The sequence below is a fragment of the Coptis chinensis genome, chromosome 4 (assembly GCF_015680905.1).
Source record: "Coptis chinensis isolate HL-2020 chromosome 4, ASM1568090v1, whole genome shotgun sequence".
Taxonomy (NCBI): Eukaryota; Viridiplantae; Streptophyta; class Magnoliopsida; order Ranunculales; family Ranunculaceae; genus Coptis; species Coptis chinensis.
Window position 1 is genome coordinate 69,309,857 of NC_141459.1, and position 20,163 is coordinate 69,330,019.

General features: G+C 35.8%; 1 protein-coding gene, 1 long non-coding RNA gene and 1 pseudogene across 3 annotated transcripts; all 3 read left to right on the top strand.

The window, feature by feature from the left end:
- The first annotated feature begins 8,070 nt into the window (after positions 1-8,070).
- Positions 8,071-9,092, top strand: LOC147504551 (uncharacterized). The gene is made up of 2 exons (XM_086605262.1): positions 8,071-8,240; positions 8,351-9,092. The coding sequence occupies exons 1-2, from the start codon at positions 8,071-8,073 to the stop codon at positions 9,090-9,092; spliced, it is 912 nt and encodes a 303-aa protein (XP_086461388.1).
- A 1,825-nt stretch (positions 9,093-10,917) lies between these two features.
- On the top strand, positions 10,918-15,749 carry LOC147504552 (protein SOSEKI 3-like; annotated as a pseudogene).
- Positions 15,750-16,191: 442 nt separating this feature from the next.
- On the top strand, positions 16,192-19,539 carry LOC147504553 (uncharacterized). Of its 2 annotated transcripts, XR_015220421.1 has the most exons (6): positions 16,192-16,311; positions 16,406-16,609; positions 16,677-16,895; positions 17,034-17,119; positions 18,364-18,538; positions 18,898-19,539. It is a non-coding gene; the product is annotated as an uncharacterized LOC147504553 (long non-coding RNA). The 2 variants fall into 2 exon arrangements; XR_015220420.1 differs by having other exon boundaries at positions 18,364-19,539.
- The last annotated feature ends 624 nt before the right edge of the window (positions 19,540-20,163 follow it).

Here is a 20,163-nt window from a genome sequence, read left to right on the forward strand (position 1 = left end):
TTTGAGACGTTTGAAAAAGAAGATGTTGTGCAAGGTGTCGGTAGTAGTCATGAAGCGGGACAAAGTTCGTCAAGTGCAAGTGAAGTACAAGGAGACATGGGGATAGTGAGAGATGATATTTGTAAGGGGATGAGTATGTTTTATAGACTACCGATGTAACTTTTTGATGGGTATTGTAATATTTGCTAACTAAGTAGCATTTTTTATTGTTTATGCCAAACAAACTTTTAACTTCTTGGCTTTTAAATTTCATCTTTTTGCTTTAAAAATTGTGTTTTTGACAAACGTGCTTATACTTTCCATTAAGTGAAAAATCAAATAAGGACTTTTGAGCTTGGTAGATTATAGCTTTTTGTTAGTTGCCAAACACCCTCTGAACACCATTGATTATCCTCGTTTTTATAATTTCTTACTTGTATAAAAAGATCCTCGAAAAGCATGAATCTAACTTGCATTTTACAAACTTTTTATTGAAAACGACAAAACTAACAGAAAAATGTCTCCCCTTTCCTATTTTCTTACTGCTCTTGCGATTCTCATGGTCCTTCCGGAATAGCCTCATTAGTCAGATTGCCCAACAACTGAGTATTTCGATGATGAAGAAGAAAAAAAATAAGAAGAAGAAGAAGAATATGAAGATGAGTGGCTTCGAGACCCATATTTCTATGAAAAAGGCAATGATGGATCCTCCACTGATGGTGATGATGGTGATGATAAGTATGAATATGACGATGAAGATGACGACTAACGTCTTCTTTATGTTATTCATTTTCCAATGTTCTGTTTAACTTTTAAAATATGAAGATAAAGAATAAACTGTTTATTACCTTACTATCTGTGCTTAAAATTTCAAAATTTTCCAAGTGCAATAAGTAACATTTTCGATACCCTCTAACATAAAACAAAAACCTAATATCACTGATACTTAGAATATATAACTTTGACAATGAAAAATTTCTGATACCCATAAGCAAAAAGATTATCACTGAAACACATACCTTAATCATTTGACAATTTCTGATACCAACGCCTTTGATGATATATATGATATCAGAACTTTTTGTGCCCAGGCTCTGTATCGGATTTTGATACCAGGGCTTTTGATGATATGCCTAATATCAACATCTCTGTTCATATTGGGGCTTTATGTGCCTGGTATCTACCACTGTTTCTGATACCAGGACTTTTGAAGATATGCCTAAGACCAACATTTCTGTCAATATCAGGGCTTTATGTGCCTGATATCAACACATCTATCTATAACAGGACTTTATGTGCCTAATTTCAACACGTCTGTCGATAACAGGACTTTATGTGCCTGGTATCTGCCACTGTTTCTGATACCAGGACTTTTGATGATATGCCTGATACCAACATTTTTGTTAATATCATGTCTTTATGTGCCTGGTATCTGCCACTATTTTTGATACCAGGACTTTTAACGATATGCCTAATACCAATATTTATGTCGATATCAGGGCTTTATGTGCCTGGTATCTACTACGGTTTCTGATACCATGACTTTTGACGATATGCCTGATACCAACATTTTTGTCGATATTAGGGCTTTATGTGCCTGGTATCTACCACTATTTCTGATACCATGACTTTTGACGGTATACCTGATACTAACATTTCTGTCGATATCAGGGATTTATGTGCCTGGTATCTACCACGGTTTCTGATACCAGGACTTTTGAGGATATGCCTAATACCAACATTTCTGTCAATATCAGGGCTTTATGTGCATATTATAACACCATTACTTTATGAATTTGAAACTTTTTATTGAATTGAATATTCTTGTTACATAGCTTATTACATAATAAATTTGAAAAATACATTATTGATAGAATACCTTCAGATTATTAACATTATGAGGTTTTGGTAGTAACTCGCCATCATCACTCTTCAAATAATATGCCCCATTTATTCCAACCTTATGGATAATATAAAGGCCTTCCCAGTTTGCCGATAGATTTCCAGCTCCATTTTCTTTTGTCGCTTGAGTTACCTCTTTCAGCACTATGTTGCCTTCTTAGAAACTTCTTCCTCTAACATTTTTATTGAATGCCTTTTGGAGCTATCTGTGATATGAATCAAGCTTTATTCTTGCTTGTTCTCTTCTTTCTTCCAATTTCAGGACCTCTACATGCATCCCTTGGTCATTAAGCCCCTTTTCTAAAAGCATTGTTCTGGATGTCGATACCACCATCTCGGCTGTAGTGACTGCTTCCATACCATAGACCAGAGTGAATGGTGGCTCCCCCGTAGCTACCCTTGGAGTTGTTTTATATGCCCATAGCATACTGTTTAATTCATCGACCCATAAGCCTTTCTTGTCCTCTAGCTTCTTTTTTATATTATCTATAATAGTCTTATGATATACGGTAGACTGTATCGACAAACCACTCTTTCAAATAGAAAACTGATAATATCTTGTTCTTTGATATGTTGCAAAGCTATAACCTCTACCCATTTAGTGAAGTAGTCAGTTACGGCAAGCATAAATCTTTTCTTACCTCTCCCAGGTATTAGTGGGCTAACAATATCCATCCCCCATAAAGCAAATGGCCATGGGTTCGATACACAGTGCAGCTCATCTGCTGGAACATGAATTGCATGTCCATGCTTCTGACACTGGATACAGTTCTTTGCATATTGAAGACAATCTCTTCGCATATGTGGCAAGAAGTATCCTTGCCTCACTATCTTTTTAGCTAATGATCTCCCCGCCGAATGATTTCCACATTCCCCGTCGTGCATCTCCGCAATAATTTGGTTAGCCTCGGCCGTCAATATACATTTTAAATGTGGTCCACTAGGATTTTTCCGATACAACTCATTATCAATTAGCAAATATCTTTCAGCTCCTGCTTTTACCCTTCTAGCCTCATTTTTATCTTCTGGTAATTCACCTTTAGACAAAACTGAAACATAGCTGCTTAACCATGACGCCCCCAGTGTATCTACTTCCATAACCTCTGAATGCTCCATATCGATACTTGGGTTTTGCTGAACACCAATGTGCAATAGACACCCTTCCGTATTTTCAAGCATAGCAGTGACATATGCCAAAACATCTGCATGTCGATTTTTTCCTCGATCGAGGTGCTAAAATTTAATCTTGCTGAAGTTTTTAAGCTTCAATCTAACAAAGTTCAAATAATCGATCATGTTATCACATTTTACTGAATATCGTCCATTGATTTGACTTACCACTAATTGAGAATCACTAAATCCAGATAATTCTTTTATATTTAGCGATTTAGCCATTTCCAATCCTGTTATCAATGCCTCATATTCTGCTTCATTGTTAGATGCGTGAAAGTCCAGAGTAACTGCTGACTCCAGCCTTTAATTTTCAGGGGTTATCAGAATAGCTCCGATACCACACCCCTTTTGTCCTGATGATCTATCGACAAAAAGTCTCCACCCATTTGTGCCAGCCCATGGATTATCTTCATTCATCACATCATTAGGTTCTTGCAAATTTAAGAAACAATCTTCTTCAATCTTCCAATTTTCATCTTCAACAAGAAAATCCGCTAAGAAATCTACCAAGACTTGGCTTTTTTTTTTTTTCTGAAACCCTATTCCTATATTCAATCCCAAACTCATCAATAAGCACTGACCACTTGGCCATTCTTCCTGACTTAGATGTTTTGGCTAAAGTTTGTTTTAGAGGCAAATTCATCATGACAATGATTAAGTGGGATTGGAAATAAAGTTTCAACCTTTGAGTAGAATAGAGGAGAGTTAATGCATATTTTTCCAACATCGAATATAGAATTTCAGCCTCGAGCATGGCCTTAGATTGAAAATAAACAGGTTTCTTGACTCCATCTTCTACTTTTACTAGTACCGAACTAATAGCAAAGTCAGATACTGCTAGATATAGAAATAAAGTATCACCTTCCTTTAGCTTCATCAAAGTTGACACTTCTTGAAGATACTTTTTTAATTCTGAGAATGCCAATTCACATTCTTCCTCCCATATGAATTTTGTATTCTTCTTTAGTAACATGGATAAGGGTTTGTATCGGTTAAAAGTTCTTGATATAAATTTATTCAAAGCTGCAATTATTCCTGTTAACTTTTGTATCTGCTTCCTAGTACTCGGAGAAGGCATTTGCTGAAGAGCTCAAATCTGATCAGGATTAACGTCGATACTTCTCTTTGTGACTATATACCCTAGGAATTTTCCTGAACTTACTCCAAAAGTACATTTTTCTGGGTTGAGCTTCATGTTGAATTGTTTGAATATTCAGAACACCGTATCGAGATCTTTAACATGATCATCTGCCTTTTTAGATTTTATCACCATATCATCAATGTAGACTTCCACGATACGCTTAATCAAATTTCTGAACATTTTCTCCACCAACCTCTGATATATTGCTCCTACATTTTTTTAGACCGAATAACATTCTAATGAAACAATAAAGATCTCCTTCTACAACGAATGCTATTTTTAGTTGGTCTACTACTGTCATTATAACTTAAAAATATCCTGAACGATCATTGCAAAAACTCAACAACTCGAACCCAGCTGTTCGATCGACCAATTCATCAATTCTCGGCATCGGGTAGTAATCTTGAGGACATTCCTTGTTAACATCGGTGAAATCTATACAGATTCTAACCTTGCCATTCTTCTTTGGTACGACAACAATATTCGCTACCCATTCTGAATTATCGATTTCCCTGATGATTCCACATTCAAGCATCTTCTGAATCTCATATTGTACATGATTTTCGTATATCGGCTTGACCCTCCTATGCTTCTGATGTACTGGAATTGCTCCTTCTCTCATATTTAACTTATGAGAACATATAAGAGGATCAATTCCCGAAAGATTAGCCATCGACCAAGCAAATACATATTTATTTGTCTTTAGGAATTCTATCAAATCTTGCCTAATTTTTGAACTCATCTCTGTACCAATAAAAGTAAAGCAACTTTCATTGTCCTAACCAATATTTACTTTCTGTACTTCTTCCATTATTTTGCTTAGAACCATTTCCAACTCTGTTTTCATCTCCGAGCTAAATCTCAAAACCTCTTGTTGTTTACTGGTATCGGATTTTGGAGATGAAGATTCTATTAATTGCTATCTGGTGCTCTCCGAGACGCCCCCAGTGTCTACTTTTTTGTCTTTCATCATACCCTTGACAGTAACAAAATTATATTTCTCGGATTCTAACTGATCACCTTTTATCTCATGTGGCCCATAAACAGTAGGAAATCTGATAACCTAGTAAAAAGTACTCAGAACTGCTTTCATAACATGTATCCACTTTCTTCCCAAGATAACATTATGATCTGAATGATGCTTGATGACTATAAATTTAGCCATAATTATCTACAGACCTGCTCTTACTGGTAATTTAATTTCCCCAGCTGGCAGAGTAAAGCTTCCATTGAAACCATACAGATTAAACTGTGGTTCTTTCAGATGTGACTCATCAAATCCGATACCCGTATATGCTTTCCAAAAAAGAATATTCACTGAACTACCACAATCAACCAGCATCTTTTGCACATCATATCTTGATATCCTCAATGTAATCAACAAAGCATTATCATGAGGTAGCATTACCTTTGATAGATCATCAGGTACAAACATAATAGCTCCTAGTATGCTTGCCGATACTAGTGTAAGGTTCACCGGTCTCGACTCTATGTTCACTTCTAGTACCTCTTTGACTGTCGATATCTTCCTGATCTTATCCCTTATGATCTTTTTCTATGGGATAACCCCCTTATATATCATGTTGGTTACCCCTAAGGGCTTATCATTTACCATAGCTATCACTTCTGGTCTAGCATCAGCTCTGAACTCCTTAAGCTACCCATCTCTCATTAATCTGTCCACTTCTCTGAGCAGTTGCAGATACTTATTTGTCTCGTGATTCTTGACCTTATGGAAGTAGCAGAATGGTTTATCTGCTATTTCCTAAAGCTTGTATGTCGGATGCTGGAAATAATGTTCTTTCCCCACCCTCCTTAAAATGTCTTCCACTGTAGTATTAATGGCGATGTAATTACTTTGATCTCATTCCTCTTTCAGTGACCTTCCAAACCTCTTTTTCTGTGAAGGTTGATTGTCTGATTTCGGATAAGATTCCGTCGATTTTCTTTTATCAGATTTGCTATAGTTCTCCTCCTTGGTGGACTTACTTGACTCCGACACCTGTAACACTGGTTGAATCGATATTGCTAGAATACCTTCTTCAACTTGCACATCTTTCTCAGTTTTATCATACAACTCTCTCAGAGTTTTAATATCCTTATGAAACATATACTTGTGCATATCGGAACCTGGAATAAGCGCTGTTTGAAATGCCATCACTGCTATCACTTTTGATTCATCTAAATGCTCTATGAGCTGTGCCTCTAACCTTGAAATGCGACAAGAAAGTTTTAAGAGATTTCTTCTTTCCTTACTTGAGTTGGAACAAAATAGACACTTGCTTTGGTTTTACTCATTGATGACCATAATTGGTAAAAAACTTTTCCTCGGTCTCCTTGAAGCATGATATAGATCCCTCTTGCAAAGAGCATAACACTTTAAAGCCTTCCCTTTCAGACTGGAAGAGAATGATCTGCATAATAATGAATCTAAATAAGTTGTTCCCTGGTAGATAGAAAATTGGTGTCAATATCCAAATAGATGATCTATCAGATCTGACGTCCTATCATACTGAGTATATTTATAAATCTTGAACTTGGGTGGAATGGGCATCATCTCGACACTCTGATGTATTGGGTTCCTGCTGACATCATCTGCCAATCTTCTTATCGATTTTGATGTTTTCTTGAGAAGTTGGTTACCTAATTGCTTCTACATCATTTCTTGTATCATCTCTTTGGTGATGGGCTGTGGTATCGAAATTATAGGTATTGGCGATGCTTCTCCAATTCTTCCATTTCTTGCCGATGCCTTTTCTGTATAGTGGCTAACTGACTTTGAACTACAAGCCTCCTCCTCTTCCACATGCAGATCTTTTAAAACTTGACTTGGACTTGCATTCTTCATCTCTTGATTCTTTTTAAGTAATATAGCATTAAATTTTTCCACTTCCCTGAACTGCTTCAAGACTTCTTGAAGTGAAACTTCTACTTCAATATTTTCCTCCTGATATCGCTTACTTATTGAAGCTTTTGTATTCCTTGTTTGTGATTGATTATCATTATCCACTCACTTGCTATTTGCTCTTTTCTTTGGAGCCATTATGATTCAATTCTCAATTCACTACACACTCTTCTTTCACTTAAACTCAGAAAAACTTCAAATTTTCTTGTTCTCGATACACAGATGGCGCCAATGTGATGTCTAAGAACAATCTTTGGATAATTGATCTAAGATCACATGAATTACTGTTCGTAATCGAAGATGAGTAATGGAAATGTAGTTTGAATGAGGTTGAATTGAAGTGAAACAAAGCTTTTTATTTATCAATAACAGAAGTTTTACAATTGCTCTGTTTCTCTCTCCTATTTTCTAACACTTTTTGTGGGAATGATCGAATGAATCTTTTTTCTACTCCTTCAGTCTTTATATAGTCCCTTCAATTAGCTTTAACCCAATCAACTTATGACACGTGTTCATTGTCTTTCCTTCTTTTCCCACTCAATACCTGCAAATGTTTGGAATAACAATGAAATATATCGAGATATTGACCCTTATGTCAATATCTTAAGCTTTGAAATATCTGATAAAATATCTAAAGGCACGATATTTGCCCACTACAGTTATTAGCTCTAAACCACTCTACCATTCCAACCCATCATAGGTTTTCAACTACATAGCTACAAATCTCTAATTGATTTTAGACAAAAAGCTTGGTTGTTTTGACGTATTTTGCCTGAAAAAAAAAATCTGATTTGGAATTCTTGTTTCTTACGATTGGTCTTAGTTTTTCTTATTATCTTTTGGACAAGTGTATATGTAAGAGCTTTCTGGTTCATATGTGATATGTGATCAAATCAACTCCATAGCGATAACAATGATGATGACAATGAACTGTTGAGGAATGGGCACCGATTCGACGATTCTAATAACAATGAACCTTGTGCGTGAACACCAGCCAGACATTCTGTGTTTTTTAGAGACAAAGGCTGATAAGCGGAGAATGGAAGTGGTTAGGAAAGAGCTAAAATACCAAGGAAATTTTATATTGCCAGCAGAAGGAACTAGAGGAAGGCTAGCAGTACTATGGAAGGAAGGCATACAGTTGGAAGTGCTTGGTGATACACAGAACAATATTTAAGGTAAAATTACTAATTTCGGTTATCATGGTGATTGGTATTTCACATTGTATATGGTAAGCATGTTTCATGTAGATGGAAAAAAGTTTCGGATGAAATTAGGGACTTTGCTCCCTATATTCATGGCCCTTGGTTATTATTTGGGGATTTCAATGCTATCTCTAGCCTAAATGAAAAGTCAGGTGGTCATAGTGTTTTAAACCAAAGCATGCATGATTTTAATGATTTTATAAGTGACTTAGGATTGATTGACTTAAGTTTTAGTGGTTCAAAGTTTTCCTGGTCTAATAATAGGTCTTTTGATAATCATATACTTGAAAGTCTTGATCGTGCACTTGCTTCTGTGTCTTGGTTTGAATCTTTCCCTCATGCCAGTGTAAAAACTATACCTAATGTGTCTTCTAATCACCTCGCCTTATCTATATGTTTGAGTAATGTGGAACTATCTCGTAGGAAACCATTCAGGTTTTGTGAGATGTGGTTAAGAGATAAAATTTGTAAAGAGGTTATTCAGAATGCATGGTGTTCAGTAGATAGTGTAGACTATTGCAGAGATAGTGTCATAAAGAAGTTGGGAGTTACAAGAGAAAGATTACAGGATTGGAACAAAAAGATTTTTGGGAATGTGTTATCCGAAATTAGAATAGTAAAGAAAGAACTAGAAAAAATGATGTTGGGAGAAGTGAATGAATGGAAGTATAAAAGGACCATGGAACTAAGTATACAATTGGAGGAATTGTTAACTAGAAAAGCAAGCCTATGGCGGCAAAAGTTAGGGAATAATTGGATAAAAGACTATGCTAGGAACACCAAATAGTTTCATTTGTCTATAGTTTATAGAAGGAAGAAGAATAACATTACGAAATTGAAAGATGATGGAGGTGTATGGAGAGAGGGCAGGGCGAAGGTGGGAGAGACAATCAATGAATTTTTTTCACATCTTTTTACAACAAGTAACCCAAAACCTAATAATGAGATTTTCCATTTATTTGAACCTATAATCACAGATAGAGAAAATAATATGCTTAATGTTATTCCTACTGGTGAGGAGATCTAGGATGTAGTAAAAAAGATGGGGGCCGTAAAAGCTCCCGGCCCTGATGGATTCCAAGGAGTCTTTTTCCAAAAAATTTGGGATATAGTGGGAGAAACTATAGTGGAAACTGTGAAGAATTTTTTTTTATTAGGTATCCTAGAACCCAATTTAAATGAAACCTTCATATCTCTAATACCAAAAATCCTTAATCTAGATCATATTGCAAAATTTAGACCCATTAGTCTATGTAATTTCATTTACAAGATTATTTCTAAACTGCTTGCAAATAGACTAAAATCACACCTACATAAGATCGTCTCCCCATTTCAGGGTGCTTTTGTGAAGGTGTGTTGTATTGGTGATAATAAAAAACTCACAAGTGAAATATTTTATAATATGAAGAAGATGAAAAAAAGAAAAAAAAAATGATTCTGTGAAGGTTCGTTGTATTGGTGATAATATAAAACTCACAAGTGAAATATTTTATAATATGAAGAAGATGAAAAAAGAAAAAAAGGGTTGGATGGCAGTGAAGTTGGATATGAAGAAGGCATATAATCAAGTTGAATGAGATTTTTTGTATAAGATTATGAGAAAGTTGGGTTTTGGTAATAAGTGGATCGAACTTATCAAACAATGCTTAGAAACTGTCTCTTTTCGAGTCTTATTGAATGGGGTTCCTTTTGATAACTTTACACCACAGAGAGGGTTGAGATAGGGGGATCCATTATCTCCCTACCTTTTTATTCTGGTTACGGAAGCACTTTCAAGGATGCTACACAAAGGGGAAAGAGATAATAGTACCAGTGGTATCAAAGTAAAGAGAAAATCCCCACCAATTAGTCATCTATTGTATGCTGATGATCTAATAATTTTCAGCAAGGCCAGTTTAGTGGAAGCAATTAATATGAAAAACATTATGGACTTGTACTGTAAGGCATCTGGGCAAGAAGTTAGTGTGGGGAAATCAAGTGTTTTTTTAGTAGTAATGTCCACCATAGATGATAAAAGGAAAAACTATAGTTTTACCTACGAATAATTAATTAAACTCAAATGTAAGTAAAACTAAATGATTTTCTTATTACTAAATTATCAAAGTTTCTACTCTCGTTATCATTCAATATAATTGGAGTAGAGAATTTGTTCCACTCCTAGTTCGTTTAGAATGTAACATTTCCTAGTTTCTGTATCCTAACAAAATCGTGAGAGTAATGGATTTGAATTTAACTACGATGGTGAATTAACTAATCAAGATATGATAAATGAAATAACGGCAGTTCAATACTAAGATGACAATATGAGAAGGAAGTAGGGGAATTTGATTCCACCTTGATTCGACTTAATAAACTAACTCGTTATAATCCTAATCTTTACGTTTTCACGTAAAGTTTGGGTATTTCTAATCCCTAATTATTCATGGAATTAGGGGTATTTCTTGTCAGTGGTGGGTAAAAACTGTTGGAGGTGGAAGTGAAGAAGATAAACTGGATGGGGCGAAATTGGAGTGGGTGTTGTTTGAATTAAGTAGAAGAATCGGTGGCAGTGATTTCTTTTTTTTTTTTTGGGTTTGTTAATGGAGGCTGATGGAGGCGAAATGGAGAAGAAGAACACAATGCGTTTTTGCTAATTCTATGGACGTGACTATGAGATTTTGAGCCCAAACCCAAAAAAATGCCCATTCCATCCCTATGCGCCCAAACTTAAAACTGAATTACAATTAAATGACATAAGCAACAAAAATGGAAAGTCGAGCAATCAAGGATGGAAAGACCAACACCCCAAGCCCAAACAAATTTTATAAAACAGAGTTTAGAAAATTTGCTTTAAACGTGGGTCTTTTAAAGTCAGATTTCCGAGACTTTCTAGATTACTATTTTTACAGTTTTAATATTTTTTTACTTTTTATGAATAAGATTTAATATAAAGGAAAATAATAAGCAATAAAAACGTAAATCACTCCATAGATAAGCATGACTCAAAAACCGAGAAAACATGTGAGAGTGGAAAGCGTGAATTACGTTAAACGTGGACTTAGGATCCGGTACTTACAGCCACACACTCCAATAGGAGGGCCCGATTACCTGAATGGTGCACTAACCAATATATAGAAGTGAAAGGAAGTACACCAAACAACAAAGGCCAGTCCGCATAGACAGGGTCATGTAAAAGGACTTCCTCCACATTAGGGGACATTAACTCGTGAAAATGTTTTAACCGTTGGCCATTGACTTGAAAGGTACTGTTGTCTTTAGGATTTACCAAGGTGATTGCCCCGTAAGGGGTGACTTCAGTAACCAGAAAAGGACCAGACCAATGGGTTTTTAATTTTCCTGGGGAAATATACAGACGGGAGTTGTAAAGCAAGACCTTTTGACCAATCACAAACTCTTTGTGCAAGATTTATTTATCATGAACACGTTTCATGTTAGCTTTATAATCGTTTGCGAGATCATAAGAATCGCTACGGATTTCTTCAAGCTCATTTAATTGCAATTTGCGCTTGACACCCGCCTCATCAAAATTGAAGTTAAGGCTTTTTATAGCCCACATAGCATGATGCTCCAATTCAACGGGCAAATGACAAGGTTTTCCAAATACAAGTCTCAAGGGAGACATACCTATAGGAGTTTTAAAAGTAGTCCTATACGCCCATAAGGCATCAGCTAGACGCTTAGACCAATCTTTCCTATCAGGATTTACAATTGTTTCTAATATTTTTTTGATTTCCCTATTAGAGACTTCTACTTGGCCACTAGTTTGTGGATGATAAGGAGTTGCCACCTTATGAATAACTCCATACTTTTTAACTAGGGATGTAACAACTTTGTTGCAAAAATGTGTTCCGCCATCACTAATGATGGCTTTAGGAATGCCAAATCGACAAAAGATGTATTCCTTAACAAAAAACACCACTGTCTTATGGTCATTGCTACGGCAAGCCATGACCTCTATCCATTTAGACACGTAGTCCGCGGCAACAAGAATATAAATAAAATCGTGGGAAATAGGAAAAAGACCAATGAAATCAATGCCCCATACATAAAAAATTCCTACTACCATGATGGGATTTAGAGGCATACTATTACGTTTTGTGATTCTCCCCAGTTGTTGTTAATCGAACACACGTCTTGCAATGCACTTGGGCATCTTTAAAAAGGGTAGGCCAATAAAACCCACATTGAAGAACTTTAACAGCTGTTTTCATACCACTAAAATGGCCACCACACTCTTTGTCATGGCAGAACGATAGAACCTCATTATATTCCCACTAGGGAATACAACGATGAATAATCTGATCCGCACAGTACTTAAAAAGGTAGGGCTCATCCTAGTAGTATAGCTTAACTCTGGCCAAGAATTTCTTACATTCATTTCTTGACCAAACATCAGGAATAATATCAGAAGCTAAATAATTCACAATGTCAGCATACCATGGTGCTGAAAAAATAGCATAAAGATGCTCATCAGGAAAAGAGTCAGGTATGGACTCAAAATCACTATCATCGTCATTTGTTAGTCTAGATAAGTGGTCGGCAACTACATTTTTGACCCTTCTTTTGTCCTTAATTTCTAAGGTGAACTCTTGCAGGAGCAGAATCCAACAGATCAATCTATGCTTAGCATCCTTCTTTGTGAGAAGGTACCTAAAAGTTGCATGGTCAGTGTAAACTAAAGTCTTAGTACCAACCAAATAAGGACAGCTAAAATTCTTTTTCCGTAGTTGTATAATTCCTTTGAGCATCGTTTAAAGTTTTACTAGCATAATAAATGATAGTGGACTTATTATCTAGTTTCTGACCTAACACAGCACCAACGACATAATCATTAGCATCACACATGAGTTCGAAAGGTTTAGACCAATCGGGAGGCTGTATAATTGGTGCAGATGTCAAAGCAGCTTTTAAAGTTTCAAAAGCCTGTTTACAGTTATAATTGAAATAAAAAATGACATCCTTTAAAAGCATGCTAGTTAAAGGCCTAGCTATTTTTGAAAAATCCTTGATGAAGCACCTAAAAAAACCTGTATGGCCTAAAAAGGCTCTAATGTCACGGACAGTCCGTGGTATAGGTAGAGACGCTATCTTATCTAGTTTTGCCTTATCTACTTCGATGCCATCACTAGATACAATATGACCTAGCATTATTCATTTTTTAACCATGAAATGACATTTTTCCCAATTTAAAACCAGACTCTTCTCATCACACCGTGTCAAAACCTTAGACAGGTTAGACAGACAGTTAGTGAAAGAGTCTCCATAGATAGAAAAATCATTCATGAAGCGCTCTACCATGTCACTAAATATATGAAGCATACACCGCTGGAAGGTACCAGGAGCATTACAAAGGCTAAAAGGCATTCGTTTATAGGCATATATTCCAAAAGGACATACGAAGGTAGTCTTTTCTTGGGTCATCACACTACACCAGAACTGTCATTTTCTAACAGAGCCAATTTTACGTTAGTAACGGTTATAATTGTTACTTATTGTATCACGGATATATCCGTTGGTAATGGGAACAATCATTAGAAAATATCAATAATAATAGGTTCCATAATTTATAATAAATTGGTCACTGTTATCTAACGCTTTTAACCGTTAGTAAACCAGTAAAAGAAACTTAAAATATCATAACAAAAAGACAGAAAACAAAAAAAGATAACGAAAATACGGAGTGGGGAAATTTGGGTCACGCACCCGATTCCTGCTTTCTATTCTCTCGCTTTCTCCCGTAAACCCTAACCAGTTAATTCCCTCTCTTACTCTCTTCCTTTAAACCAACAGTAATTCTCTCCACCAACAATTGATAATGGTTGCAGCAATTGATAATGTTTCATAGATCAAACTGTTTGAATTGTTTGGTTACAGATCTGTCTAAATTTGAAGCGATTTTTTACTACTATGGAAGGGAGAATGAGGAAATATAGAGAAACTAGTCTAGATAGGGCAAAAGTGTGGAGAGAACCGTCACACCGAAAAAAATTATATTAGAAGAGTTCTGTTGTTTACTATCTATGTCGAAATTGTCATTTGGAACATCCCCATTTCATTGAAGTTCCACTTTCATCGGGTGAAGGTCTTTACTTGAGAGGTAAACAAACCGGGTTTAGTATATTGTTACTTGTTTGGGATGGACTTTGAGTTTTTTGTTTTTGTAGATGTGATTAATCGTCTCAATCGTTGCAAGGAAGGGCATGCCTTCTATGTATTCTTGGTCTTGTAAGAGGTGAATGGCGTACAATTTTTTTTTCTTTGTTTTGTAGTTTTTTTTTTTGGATTTGGGGGTGCTAATTATTTTGGTTGATTTTGGTGATTCAGAAGCTATAAGAATGGATTTGTTTGGCATGATCTTTGTGAAGATGACCTTATACATCCCTGCTCATGGAAGTGAATATGTACTAAAAGGTTCAGGAAATTCTTGAAGAATCTCATGCGGGTAATTTGAATCAAAGAACTTTAATCTCGTAATATACATACAATGCTAAGTTGAAATTTACATAGGTGTTGAATGAGCTTTGACAACCATGAATTGCGGATATTGTCTTCTCTTTAGATCATTTACATCCCAATGGTGTCTGAATGGCTGCAAAACTCGAAGCAATTAGAAGAACCTACTTCTACGAGAAGCCGGGGAATCTTCTTCTTCATTTTCAAGCATGGAGAAAGAGACAAGACCTTGTCAAGAAGATGAAGTGTCTCCTCCTCGCAACGCCCTGAATCTTGTAGTGTGTCTCCGAGTCTAGAGTGGGAAAGGATACCTCGTGTGTGAGCTCTATGAGCTTGACAAATTACAAGGTCGCAAAGGGATGGTGCGGTTAATGCTTCAACACTGATCGATGAATGTGTAGGAACAAGCAAATCGCGAGAAACATGTATCTGAGGTGTTTCAACCGATGATGGGTCACTAGAATTAGAGTGCAGTGGCCATCATCCAATCCCAGTTTAGCCGGCAAAGGAGAACTCACGAACTTTCCGGAGATGAGGTTTCACCACCTCCATCTTCCTCCGATGTACTTCCTCGGTGGCAAGACAGAGACATTGGAATCTTTGATTAGAGCAGATTTAAACAAGATGAATAGCTTCGGGATCCGGAAGAGGAAGATATTCGTCTGCGCCTCCTAATACCAAATTGAAGCCTTCAAATGTCCGATGCAACTGATTTCTTGTGGTTCAATTTCAGTGAAGGATCACAGCTTTTGGCCTCATACCAACCTACTGTGCCTAGGTTTTCTCACTCAAAATTCCCCTCACCGTTATATTCTTCTTCCATGATGATGGGAGAGCTTGATTGTCTCGAGATAACCCCCGGATTATGGGTTTGAGATTGGAAGAAAAGGAATATTTCAGTGGAAGTCTCATTGAGACTAAGACAAACAAGGGAGAGGGGAAGGATTTCTCGGTGCGAAACGCTCTTCCTCGCATAATGCTTGACAGGTAAATATGTGTTTAAGTTTCATGTTACAATTCCTTGAGGTTTTAACAGTTCAAAAGTGTTGAAAAGCTTACTATCCACAATGTGAACTTGAACTTAATTAGATGCCATGTTTATGTAAATGTTCGACCTTCCAGGTCCCCGGATCTAGATACCTAGTTATGAATCTATATCTTCAATTGTTGATGTGTAAAACCAAGAATTATCGGTTTTATGTGTCACACCAGTATTTTGCACTTATGTCTATTCCATTAATGACGTGTTTTATTTCAATGCGTGACACGTCTGAAAAATTAGTTAAAGAAAGAACTTTTGATCCGAGAAAGAAAGAAAGCACTAAAATGTGCTTGGATTATATTTCTAGTTGTTCGAGAAGAAGTTGGAAAATACTTCGATGCGGGACATGTAAACCATCGATTCAAGCAGGGGAGAATGAACCGGTTGACTCGCACGTTCTAAGTGCATCCCCTCGGTCAATCAAGGCTTCATTGTGTAAACACCCAAGGAATGAAGCAACAAAATCCCCTTCTTTTGGATTTATGATGAACAAAGACCCCTTCATTTCAAGGTTAATAATCTTCTCCGCAGCATTTCTTTCTTGGATTATGTGATCTATTCTTGTTGTTTCATAGATCAAACTGTTTGAATTGTTTGGTTCTGAGATCTGTCTAAATTTGAAGCGATTTTTTACTACTATGGAAGGGAGAATGAGGAAATATAGAGAAACTAGTCCAGATAGGGCAAAAGTGTGGAGAGAACCGTCACCGAAAAATTATATTAGAAGAGTTCCTGTTGTTTACTATCTATGTCGAAATCCCATTTCATTGAAGTTCCACTTTCATCGGCTGAAGGTCTTTACTTGAGAGGTAAACAACTGGTTTAGTATATTGTTACTTGTTTGGGATGGACTTTGAGTTTTTTTTGTTTTTGTAGATGTGATTAATCGTCTCAATGCATTGCGAGGAAGGGGCATGCCTTCTATGTATTCTTGGTCTTGTAAGAGGTGAATGGCAACATGGCGTACACCAACAATTATATCGATCAACAAACATTGAAGGTAAGCTGGTTGCAGCAACAGTAATTCTCTCCACCAACAATTGATAATGGTGGCCGTTATTTACTATGCAGTGGCCATCGTTATGCCTATATCAGGTTCTCTCCCCCTCTCTCTCTCCCTCTTCATTTCAAATGATTTCCGTCAAATTTTAAATATTTATACTTTCGACACTGTAATCATCTCTCTTTTTTTCACTCAAAAACAATTAGCTAATTAACCATTGTTGAATTAAGGTGTTCATTGACGAATCAATCTTCGTTTCATGCTTGGTTTTCTTAAGTAGCTAATTAATTGGTCGGTGCAACCTTTATTTTCACAGGTTTGTTTCTTCCATTTCAAACAAGATTTTGTTTTTCATAAATTGGGATGTTACTTCTTTTTTATGGAACTAATTGGCGTTTGATATTTGTTTGCTTTATAAACATTTAAGTGGGATTGAAGTATTAATTGAATATATTTTGTTTGTTTACTTGATTGGATTTATAAGAGATGAATGATTCAAAATAAATAAATCATTAAATCAAGCAATGAAGTTATGAACTTATTGTCCCTCATGTTGATATCACTAGGTTTTTATTTGAGGCCATATCATTTGGATTCTTGCTTGCTTTTTTGTTTTGAATATCGTCGAACTTATCGCTAATTAGATTTCCTACATTTTCTTACACTAATTATCTCAGTTATTGATAGCACCTGTAAATCCATGGAACAATTCTTCTCTTACGTCTCATAAATACTTATGGCTAGACTTTCCAGCGCTTGTAAGTAGTTTCTTTTGTTGAGAATGCTGGAAATTTTTTTGTTTCGAATTTGGCCACTAAGCTAGATTGTTTTTCTTGCTACATATGGCCTGACAATTGTAATACAACAAATTTTCATCCCTTTTCTAAGGAGACTAGATTTAAGACCAAATATACAACAATATTGTCTTTCAATGAAAGGTATCGACACCAAGTTAGGAGGAGCATATGAGTGCACCCACAAACTTAGAGCTAATGCATGTTTTCCTATAATTGTCTTAGTGCAGATCTTACTCATAAATATTCTCACTTTAAATGCTTGAACCATTTGTGTAATTATTTTTTTCATTATTATTTTGTGATTTTGACGCAGTTAATATCTTCTATTTGTGTATAAAAATTACTTGAAATTTAATTGTTAATACTAGTTTCTGGCCAAAGTTACTTCAGATAGAAATACGGCAAAACCGTGAGACCGAAATTCTTGTAGGGCCAATTGTTTTTGCATATAAGAATGACCACAAAATTAAGTGTTTTGGAACTCTTGCATGTGCCTCATGATATGGTCTGCATGCTACATGGTGAGTGGTAACAAGGTCACAAAACACACGTGCATGGCTTGTATTCTTGTATAAAGGTTCACAGAAAAGGGCACGTCAGTATGATCATGAGAAGGCACTCATGATTTTGTACCTAATTTCCATGTGAAGTTCAACTGTTGAAGCATTTATGTTATTTCCAGTGTTTTGTTTGTTTTTTTTTTATGTATTGCATGCTTATTATCACATGCAGTTAAATTTGTGTTCAATTGAATTTTGATCAGAAAGTTATGGTTCACACCTTGTAATGCCTGTACATCACATGGGAAGGCAGTCAAACCAAATGCACGGTATATTCCACACGGCTTGGCAAGCTTACATGGATACATTGTTCCACAATACGCTGAGTGGTCCCTTTTTCTACGTGAAACAATGGGTCTTTTATTGAAGGGTATCCTAGTAAGTATATTTTTCATTGCAAATTTTAATAATTTAGTAATATAAGACCGCACCATTTATTTAGAAGTATATAGTATTTGAGGTGACTCAATGAAAGAAGAATAATAATACCCATCTGTTTTGAAAATCTACCAATCTACCAAGCTAGGTCACGTTTAATGTTAATTTGAATTGTCTTTTCTCTTTGGTTGCTTTTGGAACACTTATAGTTAATTTGGTCTGTCGTGGTGTTCATCTTTCCATAGTGATAACTGAGTTATCCAAAGAAGCCTTTTTTTAGTGAAGTAAATGCATAGTACGTTTCTTACTACGTTTCAGACTAAACTGATTCATGTTTGAGTTTGCTTTGCTGGATGTAGGTGACGAGGAAATTTAATAAGGTTTATACTTTATAGAGGGGTCCAATGGGTATGGATTCACAAGCTGTTCATGGTAGTGGTTGCATGCCCAACGATACGATTTTGCTTTGAGAGGTATGTCTATTATCCACCCTGGAAGTCATTAGGATATATTTCCAACAAAGCATGTTTATAAATTTATAATATTAGATTACTAATATATAAGACTAACCAAAAGTGTGTTTCCTTGTCGAGACAGGTATTGGATGGTTACTGGAAGCTAGATGGGCTTGTGTGGCATAGATAGAAGATGCATATATACTCTATATTGTTTGACACTATTCTTAGATAGAAGCTTGTGTGGCATTGTTTTTCGTTTATTGAACTTGACACCAATTGAGTTGGTGGTAACACTTTACCTATACTTTGCATATAATATATTTCATGTATGAACGTAGGTTGCCACCCTCTATATGCACCGTTGTTTCAGTAATAGATTTTTTCATTTTCTCGTAGCATGACTTATTTTTAATACATTATGGTAATGTCATTTTTTATATATATATCTTGCTTTTGATACCATTTGCTATTTTGCAGGTGCAGGTGTTTTGAAGCAAGCCTCGCCTGTAGAAGTACATGTAAGAGAAAGAAATGAAGTTTTGAGCTTGAATGATTAGGTGTACTTGTAATGAATTAGATGTGTAAGGTAAATTTTGTTGGTAAGAAATCATTCAATACCATATTTTTATGTCAAGACTTGGTATTTATGATCAGTATGAAATATATTTGTTTTTTTAAGACTTGAATGGTGATTGGTGTAAATTGTGTTTACATGGTTATATGACTTGAATGGAGTTGCTTTTACTTATTTAGTTTCTATGGTGGTGAGCTACTGCAAGCTTTGTGTTCTGGGTGCAAGTAACCCAAAGCAAATGGGCTAAAATATTATATATTATATTTTTTTTCAAAACAGTCCACATACTGTAACAGCTATATCCGTTACAAATAAATGCTAACTATTGTTCAATGACATTAGTAACGGTCATAAGTGTGACAAAATTCACGAAAAGGAACCAAATTCATTCACAAGGTAAGTGTTACAAATGGAAACACTAACGGATATAAGTGTTACTTAAATTAATTTTTCTGTAACGGATATATCCGTTACAAAATTTTCTACAAGTGACTGTAACACCCCAGACGTAACGGATATAAGCGTTAGTAAAAATATTAGTAACAATTATTACCGTTACCAAATCCCTTTTTTGGTGTAGTGTCAATATCGAT

What these genes read in the sequence shown, in the direction of transcription:
- LOC147504551 (XM_086605262.1), top strand. Translation starts at nt 8,071, where the DNA reads ATGAACCTTGTGCGTGAACACCAGCCAGACATTCTGTGTTTTTTAGAG. An exon ending in CTATGGAAGGAAGGCATACA is followed by an intron (nt 8,241 to 8,350) that starts GTTGGAAGTGCT and finishes TGTTTCATGTAG; the next exon opens with ATGGAAAAAAGTTTCGGATG.